We start from the raw sequence: 12,017 nt of genomic DNA, 5'->3' as shown, positions 1-12,017 counted from the left end.
GCACACACTAGGGTGACCTTCACCACCTCTCTGTGTCTAACCATGATTGTTGCTGCTGCCAGTGATGATCAGTATGGTTTCTGCAAATACAGGGAGAAAGAAAAGTTATAGGATATATGTAATAAGAACACAGAAAATCAAATATATCATAGAGCTACAGACCAGAGACTATATAGAAAAGCATTTTCTTCTGCTTTCCTGAGTTTAAATGCCAGGTTAAGGGTGGTGTGTTTCCATATTATACACAGTGAAGGGTAGAATGGAAATGGAGATGAGAAAGAGATGGATGTGTGTCCTCAAGCTTCACATTAAAAGTAGCAGTGTCAAGTTGGGTACAGTGTCACACACCTGTGATCTTGGCACTTGAGAGGCTGAGGCAGGAGGATTGCAAGTTTGGTGGTAGCCCACACTATACAGCAAGTTCTAGCCAGCTTGGACTACACAGCGAGACCCTGTCTCAAAAAACAAAAATGAATAGTGGCATCCTATGATAGCAACCTGATTGACCTTGCCATGGTAAAAAGAAATGAAACAAAATAGTATATTTCCAAGGACATTACTTCTAAGGTATGTTTGATGAGGTCTATGCCTGCTGTGTTTATTAACCATCTCTTGTATGTGAGTTTTTCTGGAAAGCATCTGCTCAGTGAGTACCTTTGAAAACCCAAATTCATAGAAATGTTGGCCCCCCAAACTGGCCCTCAAGCACAGAACACAGTCATCATGCATGCATATGTGCACACACACACACACATCGTTACTCAAAAATATTCCAGCAAGCAGAGCTTTATCAATTATGCTGTGCTCTTAAGAAAATGTTAAGTCCAAGTAAGGGACAGAGTGGGCCCTTTGGCCTGCAGAAGAGAGGTTTTGGAGAGTGGATCCAAGGATGCACAGACAATGTTCTCTCCAGAGCCTTCTGCATTTTCTCTCTACTGTAGCCCATGCATAAGTTCTTATCTGTGTTTATCCATAATTCTTCCTAGCTATTCCTCCTATGCTGGTTTGCATTTTTCTAGCAGCTAATATGTTTTGAGTGGTTTAACATTTTGTCATCTACACCTTCAGTAAGTCACCTCACATGTCTTATGTAGGAGTATATATACAGAAAAATAAAATAAACTGGTGATTCCTCTTTTCCCTTCCTCTTTTCACCTCTGTCTTCCTCTTTCTCCTACCTACTCCCTTCTTTCCATTCTTCCATTTTTCCAAAAAGTTTCCTAAATACTCAGCTAAAATTGCTACATGAGTATGCAGTAGGATGCCTGGCTTTTTATAACTTACATTCTCCAAGATTTAGGAAAAATATATTGGGAACAACTAGAAAAATGAACAGAGTAGAAAACTATCAAGAAAATATGTCTACACACAGTAATTCCCTCCATTCCAAGGCCCCTGTGGATACCTTAAAGCACATACAGTACTAAACACTGTAACTAAGCATTTACTATGTGGCGTGGTTTTTGCAATTTAAAGAACAATAGGAAAGCTAGCATCAATTGCTTTTTCTTCACAATGTCATGAGTAGAAGGTTAGTTCTTGTTATAGATCATAGCAACCTCAGCATAAGTTTTTTCTTTCCTTATTAAGTTGACAGTTTCATCTTTCTTTTTTTAGGAAGCACTTTATGCCTTCTCTTTGCCATATTCAAATCGCCAGCATCATTCCTCTTGAGTTTTGGGGCCATTATTAAGTATAAAAAGTGTTACTTGAACACAAATTCTGCAATACTGCCATAGTCAATCTGATATCTAAGAAGGCTCTTGAGTGACTAACTAGTGGGTACCATATACAGCATAGATACAGTGGACAAAGGGATGATTCAGGTTGGAGCAGGATGATGTGAGATTTTTATCATGCTATTCAGAATGGTGCACAATTTAAAATTTGAATGATTTATTTTTGGAATTTTCCATTTAGTATTTTTGGACTGTGATTGACCTCAGGTAACTGAAGTCACACAAGTGAAACCATGGATGGGGGGCGCTCTAAAGTACTTGAATGTACATGTATGAACACTCACACAGAGAGAAAATGAATATTTTCCAAATGAGTGACCAAGAGTCTCTGAGGGAAGCCCTCCATATTCAGGACTGTGGTGTTCTTTGCAAAGCTCCCGTTCCCCATCCTTAACATGATTATAAAGCTTTGAAATGAAATCTGAATGTTAACCTCAAAAAATAGTTTATCCACCAAGTAAACCCTGATTTAAAAAAAATTTTATTGGTGTTTATTACTGAGGTTTCTGCTATTTTTAATTCAGGCCATGAAAATTCTTTGGCTGGCAAGTCCAAACAGGTTCTGTGGTCATTTGCAATTCTCTAAAAGTATCTCCTTGCCTGATTCTTTTTATTTAACCCCCTTGGACAATACTGGGAGTTGAGCTCAAGGCCTTGTATTTACTAGACAGGCACTCTACCACTTGAGCCACACCCCCAGCCCTTTTCTCGCTTTAGTTATTTTTCAGATAGGGTCTCATGTTTTTGCCTGGGAGTGGTCTGGACTATACTCTTCCTATCTATGGCCTCCCATGTAGCTGGGATTACAGGCTTGTACTGTGGTGCCTGGCTTGTTTATTGAAGTCAGGGTCTTTCTAACTTTTTGCTTTGGCTGGCTACAAACCCCAGTCTTCATCCTGAGTAACTGGAATTACAGGTGTGAGCCATTGTGCTCAGCATGATTCCTTTTAAATAAAGAAGGAAAAAAAGGTTTTCTTCTCACACTCTTACTTATACATCCAGTTGATTGTGAAGTCACTGTTGCAAGTAAACAAACCAGCAGTCTTCAAATACACCCCAAGAATAGTTTGCCTGTCTTCTGAGTTTGTCTCATGGTGACCCCTTTTTACAGGGACAACTGATTGCCTGCACCAAGTCCTATAGTTGGATCCAGCCAGCTCTGTCCCTGTGATAACTTGAACTTTACAGTCTATCCTCTAGCCTTGTACTTTGCCTCCTTTCCCATCAGTAGCCTCTTTGTTTATTGCCTGCTTGGTTTCACTTTTGATAGAGGAAGAAAGAAACACCTGGAAACCATCCTAAAATATTGAAAACCTTAAGAGATTATGAAAAGAAACCCCCTTTAAGAAATATTTCCCCCATATAATTATAAGAAAACTATCAGACAAATTCCAATAAAAGGACATCCTTCAGCATCTTGACCATCTTGACCAGTACTCCTCAAAACTGCCAAGGCCATCAGAAACAAGAAAAGTCTGAGAAATGGTCACACAACTAAGAGAAGACAAAGAAGGCAGACAGCCAATGTCATGTGGTATTCTGGAACACATCCTGAAGTAGAAAATGGAGGTTAGGTAGAAATGAAGGAAATCTGAATGAACTGTGGATTTAGTTAATAATAATGCATTAACATTAGCTCATTAATGTAATGAATTTACCACACTAATGAAAGGTGTCAGTAAGGAAATTGCAGAGGATATATGAGAATTCTCTGTACTGTCTGTTAAATTTTTCTGTACAATAAAGGTGTTCTAAAAAGTAATACCCATTATGGGAAAAAAAGTTAATCACTGCCCAAACTAAAAAGAATATTTGTTGCAGTAGGGCAAACAATAATATTTTTAAACTTCTTGCAGTTACACTCTAAGATATTCTAGTGGTAAGATAAGATATTTGGCAGTGTTCAGTGCCTCTGAGAACCCTGAATTAGAGTATGCAGAACAGCTTTCCCTTGGCCTTGTTAGGCCAGAATTGGCGAACTAATGCCCATGGTCCAAGTCTGGCTCACCACCTGTTTTGGTAAATAAAGTTTTATTGGAACACAGCCAACACTCATTCACATTTACCATTGACTGTGTCTGCTTTTCACAACAGTGGCAAAATTGAGTAGTGGCACCAGAGACCAGATGGCCTACAGAGCCTAAAAAATATTTACTATCTGACCAGCATCTAGTTTAGGCTAAGTTACAAAGTAAGTAGTGAGGCAGGTTGGCTACCTGGATTCATCTGGGGTAGAACCTAACAGAATTAGGCAGGTAAAGTGTCAGGAGAGAAAGCATGCAGAGTTTGAGTGAGGTATAGCAGCCAGCTCCCTGGTGGCCACATGGTAAGGTTTGCAGACATTCCCCTCTTTGCCCATAGCTGTGTTGTAGGCCCTGATTCTGTCAGTTTGTGTGACCCCTGCCTTTCTAGACCTCCACCCAAGGGACTTCATCTTCTGGTATTCTGGTATTCCTGATTTTGACCTGAAAATAAACAGAACGCAGTATGTTTCCATGTGCCAGGCACTATACCCATTCGTCTGGTTCTCCCTTGTGAAGTAGGGTTGCCAACAACTCTGTTTTATAGGTAAGGAAACTGAGACTGATTTCATTGAAATGATTCGTTCAAGAGGGTCACTTAGCTAGTAGGTGGGAACCATGGTTTGAATCCAGGCTTCAAAGCATAACTTTCAGCCCCTTACACCCTCTCCACCTTGAGTGTTGCAGCTGGTTTGCACTGGCTAATGAGTGGTAATTGTTGAATTTTTTAGGGATTTTGTGACTTAGTTGTTAAATACTGCCAGTATTAAAAAATAGATTATGTAAGCTTACCCAATAAATTATCTTAAAAGCAAAGATAATATACATGCAAAGCTCTTGCTTCCTAATTATTTTACTGTTTTACTATGATCTGTGTGCTTGAGATTATTTATATCTGTGGACTCTACAGTGAAAATACTATATAATACCGTGCTACTGTGTAACTCCACCAAGCTTCATATTTGGTGATGTCATGTTGGTCCTTGAAGTTGGCCACGATGGGAGTATTTGTGCCACGGAAATGGGCAAACACTATAGATTAGGGCTTTACTTTTTTTTTTCTTGGAAAGCTAGCTGTTACACATTTACCAGCATAACACTGCTTACCTTGCATTCGGGTTTTGATCTCCAGTATTCTAGATGACAGTCACATTAGTTTCTGCCTGACCTCCAATCTTAACCTTTCAACTCTGTACCTCTTTCAGTTAACTCTACAATAGCAAACTTCAGAGAGAGCTTGAGTTCAATTTATTGTTGTTTTTTTGTTTTTTTCTTTTTCTGACAATGGATAGAAATTCCTTAGTGTAATTCTCTTGTTGATAAAATATGTTCCACTTAGTGAGAAGAAAGTGCAAACCTTTTATAATTTCCTTTGGAACAGGTTTGAGAATAGCCTGGAATCCCTTAACAAAAATTGTAGAGTTGTATTATCTTTATAAACATAGGGGGAACTCCTGTTTGTTCAGAATTTTAGGTAAAATTTTCTATTAATTTTTCTGACTAGATGGTAGCTTTCTATATGTATTAATCTGTTAGCAATTGCAAATGGCAGACTTTTACAATAAGGTTTAATTAATACCCATGGTCATGTACAGAATTTGTTACAGGCAGTGCAGTGAAGTACCTCAGAGACATTCTTTTTAATGTTACTGGTATAGATTTCAGTTTATAGTTTTGCTCCAAATGCTTTTATGCTGATTGTTTACAACTCATAATACATGCTTCATGTTTTAAGTTTTCATGTTTTAAAATTTTTAGAGGGTTAGGTTTCCAGATTAGTCCAGAAAAGTTTTTTAAGCAATGACCTACATATAATAGGACTCTCTAATAAAACTAGCAGTTAAAACATCATTCCCCTGTGAAAGTGCGTCTGACTGGGATGCCAGATTTCTTCAGGAAGAGTTCACCTTATTAGAGAACCAGAAGTGGGAGGCAGAGGTGGGTCCCCTCTGGCTGCAGCATGAGCAGCAGAGGGGGAGTCTGGACTCCTGTGCTGGTCAGGGAGGGACTGTTCTGACAGGATGGCAACAGGAGAGCTAGAGATTGGAGTAGAAGAGTAGAAGTGAGTTGTGAGAAGTCCAAGTTTTGCCAAAAGGAGTTCACTGGCTGTTTGAACCTTAGGTTACTAAGAGTTTGGTATGTTATTCTCTTTAATCCCAATTCTATATATTGCGTTAATTAAGGTAGACCATGTTTTGTAGTTAACACTTCTTACAGTATGCCCCAAAGACCAGCATCTGGTTGCAATATTTTTTTTGTCACCTGAAATTGAAAGTAAAATGTTGAAATGCAAAAGATGTTACAACTATTGAATCTAATACGAAAAGACAAGAGCCAATATCTTATTCATTTCATTTTCCAGTAATTCCTTTTATTCACTTTTATTATATTTTATAAAAATATTGCTTTAGATAGATAGGAAACTTGAAAAGTGGGTCCTTTTGAGAAACGTTGCTATAGTTCAGAGAGCTGGACTGCAGGGGCGTATAGATTTGCTGTATGACCTTAGGCAAATGACATCATCTTTCAGGTTCATTTAATAAATTGAGACATTCAGGCAGGGCTGACAGTCTGTAAAGTAAAGTCAGGGATGCAAGAAATGTCAAAATAATATTTTCTTTAATAGCAAGAAGGTGGAAAGTTGAATCTTGGTTATTATTGCCCACCTGCCCCACCCCAGTCCCCACCCTGGACGCTTGTATGTCGGACTCAGGAAATGGGACACAGTGACTGCCAGTAGCCTCATTGCCTAAGCCCACAGCAGACACCTCCATGGATGTTTGTGGCTGAAGCTGGGTCTCCTGGTGCTAAGCTTCCCAGTGCCCCGTGGCTACATCCTCAATTGCCTTGGCCTGCTGCCTCTGCTCCCCAGAGCCCAGTCGTCTCTCACCCTCTGAGCTATACTCGGCCCCTATCCCAAATGACACTCAGTCCCATCTCTCCAAAGAGTCCTGGCTATGGAAAACCAAGGCTAGGAAGGAAAATTGAGATGACTTGTGATTGAGTTACAGCCCAGTGAGCCCACTGTAAGTTGAAAATATGAATGGAGAATGCATTTAATCCATCTAACCTCCAAGAGCTCGCCGTTTAGTAACATGGCTCAATGTGCAGCGTTGGTTCTTTCCTTGGCGATCATGTGGCTGACTAGAAGCTGCAGCACTTTCCTCTGCCCATGCCAGGGAGTGGATCATACTCACATTGCTAGTCTGGGAAAAGATGCAAACTCAAAATTCTAAGTATGGGTTCTACTGAATCCCTGCTGCTTAGGTACCACCATAGAGCCAAACCATCATAAGTCAGAGTGTCTTTTTTTTCCAGGCTACTTTTGATTGAGCCCCATTCTAAACTTCCCTGAGGTAAGAAAGCACAAAATGGCCTGGGGAAACTTTGGAGAAGAAATTATAGGAGGAAGGACAGCAGAAGAAAAAGAAATTACTTTCACCACGTTCACAATTGTGAAATGATCAGGAGCCCTCATTAGCATGGCTGTTTGAGAGCCGAGTGAGTGAACATGGAAAATACTAGTACTCAGTAGGTCTACTTTTAGCCCCTGCCCTCCGAGAGGCTCTTGCCTGATTTCTAGGTCAGTAAGCCCCCCAAGTTCCTGCTCGTGCCTGACTCTTGGCTCCTGTGTATTGCACACACCATTTGTGTTTGGATGAGTCCATCCAGCTGCTGGTGTTTTTCCCCTTCTCCTTTTACAGGATGGGCTCTAAGCCAAGGGTACTTCATCTGGCGTCCATGGGACCCAGACTCCACTTCCACAGATAGGCTTCAGAGCATCTCTGTTAGTTTGGAAGTTTTATGTTTTCTTTTTCTTTTTTTTTTTTTTTTTTTATTGCTTGCTCTTATATTTTTTAACAAATATGTGTGTGTGCACATATATTTTTCCTAGCAAAAATCTCACCAGATACTCATTTATCCTTGGCAGATTTGAATTCAGTAGGTGTACAGTAGGACCTGACATTCTGTGTTTCTAAGTACTTCACAGGTGATCCCCATGCTGCTTGTACCATGACCTTGGTCATGGAGTTTGCCTTCTGTTGCCTGTCAACTTCGCTGAGCCTGCCATTTTCTTTTTTGCAAAGTATCTAGTCATCAGGAGCAGCCACACTGGTCTGGAATCCTTGTAGTTATAAATACTTCTATGTCTCAGCAACTGTATCTCCCAACATGTTCACCTCTACAGACACATCATCCCAGTTAACCTTGGACAAAGGCTTAAGCAAGTGCATTCTAGGGCTTGTTACTACCTCCCTTAGCACTGGCCGTGGAGCCCCTTGTTCTTAGAAACAGATGGCCAGTCTAACTTCAGATTTTCATCTGGAAGCCTTGTTTTGTAAAACTACTTCTGTACCAATCAGTTTTTGCAAGGATTAAAGTGATGGTGATTTATTTGGAAAGCACAAACCCAAGTATGGGGAATAAGTACAAAAGGAAGCAAGCAAGGGAATGTGTGCGATAATGCAGAGTTTACAGACTTACACAGATGACCACTTCTCTCAAAGAGCCATTAAGAGACTTGGAAGCCATATCCACTTGGTGCACAGTACTTCTGGAGATCTGTAGAGAGAAACTGTCATGCAGAGGTTGTCCTGGGGAGAGGCAGGAGGGGAATTCTCTACCCAGCATCTTCCTTTCTCTCATTTCCCCTTGGACAGGAGGCCAGAGCCCACACCCCACTGTCCCTGTCAGCCTGGAAGTGGCAGGGACTCTGGGCCTGTTGTTGGCAGTCTCACTGTGTGTAGGTACAGGGAGTTCATTGCTGAGGCAAATGACTGGTCATCCATGTGGTAGATATGGACTGCAAGTGGGAGGCTCTGCTGGAGCCTGAGGAGGTACACACAATCGCAGCCCAGAACAGCACCTGGAGATAGATAGGGGGCACAGTAGTTTGTCATCCCCCTATACTCAGGCCATGCCAAAGAGAAAAAATTGTATTAGCTGTTGACTGCCTGAAGCAACTGACTTTTCCCCTGTGTCTACGTAATAAAGAACTAGGAAGTGCCCTTTAAGTCTTCTTTTGTCTTGCCCCATACTGGTCCACCTGGAATCCAAGGTTAACAGTAATTCATCATTGGAGACCTGCCTCTCCCCCACATAGGTGGCAGACATGGGCACTCTTTCCCATATATTGGCAGGCGATATCTCTGCCGCACTCCTGAAGTTTGCTTGTACATGAAGGTTAGCTATATGACTGCAGCACTCCTGAACTCTCTCTCTTCCTGCCCCATTGTGTCTCAGGAATGGAGATGTCACTTGATATGATTTGTGAGTCTAGAATGAGAAACCAGATCTTCTTCTGCCTTTTTCCCTGGGGTAGGGCTCTGTTCAGCAGGGAACATGTCCCTTCTTTCTACTCTTCCTATCGTTGGTCTTACAGGCACTCTTGAACCTCACCCGTACTTACCACCATCTTTCCTTTTTTTTCTCAGTTGGATGAGAGTAAGGCAGAAGAAAGGGGCTATTTCTTGGGTTTCTCCAAAAGTCCCAGCCCCACAGACCAGTGTGACCTTGGCAAGTTACTGTACCTCACAAGGCCTTAGTTTTCCTGCCCTTAAAATGATAATGATAATGTCTGTTTCACGGCGTGGTGTGTGGGAATTAACTGTGGGCAGATAATGCAGACAGTTTTAGCACTTGTAAAGTGCATGATGGTACTTCTTTTTGCCATGATCTACAGACTTTGGAAATAAGCCTGGTTTTCAGAACTTCCAGGTGGGGCCCTTGCCATTTGGGCCAGTGCTATCACATTGATGGATAATTCCAACACTTCCTCTTGGAGATCTCTGATTCTTGTTTTATGAGTGTGGAGATGCCTTTCTCTCCAGTTTCCTTCGTTATAGATTTCTTTCTCAGAGATATAGAGGGATGGGTGGTAAAGTGCAGTTTCCTTCAGCCCTGAGATCTGGCCACTTCCCTCTCATCTGAATGATGTGGTTTCCAGTTAGTGCTGCTGACACCCTGCCTTTCCTCAGAATGCCATTAGCTTCGGAAACCTTCTCACACATAAAGCCAAAGTTGAGCATTGACGCTTTGGATATGGTGTGTGTGAAGCCTCAGAAAAGAAATCACACTTCATTAACAGAAAGAATGGCTTTGGAAAAAACACGTATGGTAGACAACATGTTGTACGTTTCCAGGACATGATGGCCAATTAGTCAGATCAAGTTGCAGATGTTGTCAGGAAACTCTCACCTGATTTTGAGTTTCCCATATAAGATTTTGGTGAATAAGATCTTTCAAAAGTGCCCTGCCAACTCATCCGCAAGTCACTTAGGGTTGAAATGTCCCACAGTGCAGTTGGCGGCTTTGCTGTTGAGTTATAAAGTGCTGGTGTCTGCTGTGTGGTGTGGGACTTGGGGAGAGGACAGAATTCCAGGGAAACCTACCCTACGCACCACCTCCAAACACCAGCAGTCCCCCTCTGCCCAAGGAAGTGCTTTCTGCCTGGTACCATGTACTTGTTTTCTCTCATGGTATCCAATCCAATGCTTTGCATTAAAGGAAATTCATGCCTAGAGGTCATTACATTATGGACATGACACAGGGTCTAGGTTTTGGCCTTTCTGATTTTCAAAAATGGTAATTTTAGCACTAGAAGCATGGCTAGAGTGGAAGAGTGCTTGCCTAGCAAGTGTGAGACCCTGAGTTCAAACTTCCATACCACCAAAAAAAAAAAAGATAATTTTAAAGATAACAATATTGCTGTTGCTTCCACTTTCTAATCACTCTAACATGTCTTTGGGGCAATAACTCATTCCCAGTATTTTTGCCAAAGAGAAATGTTTAAGATAATTCTTTTTGGTCCATTCTTTTTTTTTGGTGGTGGTGCTGGAGTTTGAACTCAGGGCCTCACACTTGGTAGGCAGGCACTCTACACTTGAGCCATTACTCCTGCCCTTGGTCCACTCTTGAAGACTGTTGTCATACCATTTTATTATCCTTATGTTTGGTATGTTCCTACTCTGTGGTTGCTGCATAAGAGAGAGATTTTCTTATACATTACTTAAAATATTGTTTGTTTTTTAACATAGGTGGCTGTGCTCCAATCCCAGAATCAGACCTAGAGGAACGATCAGTAGAACAAGACTCCTCAGAACTGTTCACCAAGCACAGGTTCTTCATGGAAGAGTCAGCCAGGCCTGGTAAGAGAACGGATGGGCTTTACAAGTAATATGTTGGGAACATTGACACACTGGTCAGTTTTTGCTACACTGGAGAGCGTTTTGCAAAACTACTCATTTTACAACTTCTTTATTCTTCCCCTTAGCATTGGCATGGCCTATTGGATCATTTGTGGATTTCTGTCCTTATTTAGATTAACCCCGCCCCCTTTCTTTTTTACAGACGTTTTGGCCCTCCAAGGAGTCTTGGAATAGTCTGAGGAGAGTTCTCTGCTTGAGAAGAAGATGCCTTTCCAGAGGCCGGCATGTGTGGACCTCATGTCCAGCACAGATGTAGGGCTGGCCCAGGTGCTGCGTAAAGCTCACCCCTGGAGGTCACACAATGTGGCGATGGGAATTGGCTTTCTATTTTGCTAGGAGGACTTGGAATACCACAGACAAGTCAGCTGAAAGACAAGATTTGTCTTTTCTTGCTGGGAAAGGATATTGCTACCTTTGGTCATCTGTATGCTCATAGTCACAGGATACAATGAGATGACATAGATTGGGGACAGAGTTTACAATGCACAGATCCAGATTCAAAACAATTTGATTCGCCATTTTTTTCACAGAATTCTTGTATAGTCAATGTGTCGAGTTTAATAAAGCATCACATTGTCATCAATGACTTGTACTTGATTTATAATCAGAGGGCTCCATAAGTGATTTCTTTACATTATTTTTGAAAGGAATTGAAAAGTTGCTACTTCACAGTAAGACTTGAATGTGGTTATTTTATAAATAAACATCCACTGGAGAACTTTCATTTAATTTGTTCTATTATGCTAAAAGTGCAAGAGGACAAGTTTCCTAGTATAATATGAAAATGTTCAAATATTTTCAAGGCAGATAGTATAACACCCTTTTTATTTCCTAATGGATAATATATTTTTAAAATTCAGATTATAAAAAGATACTTTATTACCATAAAAATTGAATACATTTAAATAACTAGAGCTTTTTGCCTAAGCAAAAATAGCAACTGCAAAACTGATTGATTTAAATAAAAATATGTGTGTTAAAGAATGCCTCTCAGGGGAAGGTGGTTTGGGGGTTTTCCATATGTGAAGTGTCAAAAACCTGCAGCAGTA

General features: G+C 40.9%; 1 protein-coding gene across 11 annotated transcripts in view; it reads left to right on the top strand.

Annotated features, from left to right (window-relative positions):
- Nucleotides 1-11,801, top strand: part of Bbs9 (Bardet-Biedl syndrome 9) — a 481,139-nt gene extending 469,338 nt beyond the window's left edge. For 2 of the 11 annotated variants that reach the window (XM_074065324.1, XM_074065323.1), the window contains 2 exons: nt 10,798-10,908; nt 11,111-11,800. In XM_074065324.1, the coding sequence (XP_073921425.1) occupies nt 10,798-10,908; nt 11,111-11,142 (143 nt within the window). In that variant the 3' untranslated portion in view covers nt 11,143-11,800. Of the gene's footprint in view, nt 1-10,797; nt 10,909-11,110 lie in introns of all 11 variants that reach the window. The other 9 variants (XM_074065312.1, XM_074065317.1, XM_074065326.1 and 6 more) reach the window with 8 other exon arrangements.
- The last annotated feature ends 216 nt before the right edge of the window (nt 11,802-12,017 follow it).

This window comes from Castor canadensis, chromosome 2 (assembly GCF_047511655.1).
Source record: "Castor canadensis chromosome 2, mCasCan1.hap1v2, whole genome shotgun sequence".
Lineage (NCBI taxonomy): Eukaryota > Metazoa > Chordata > Mammalia > Rodentia > Castoridae > Castor > Castor canadensis.
Note: the sequence above shows the minus strand (reverse complement) of the source record. Positions and strands in the feature narration are given on the sequence as shown.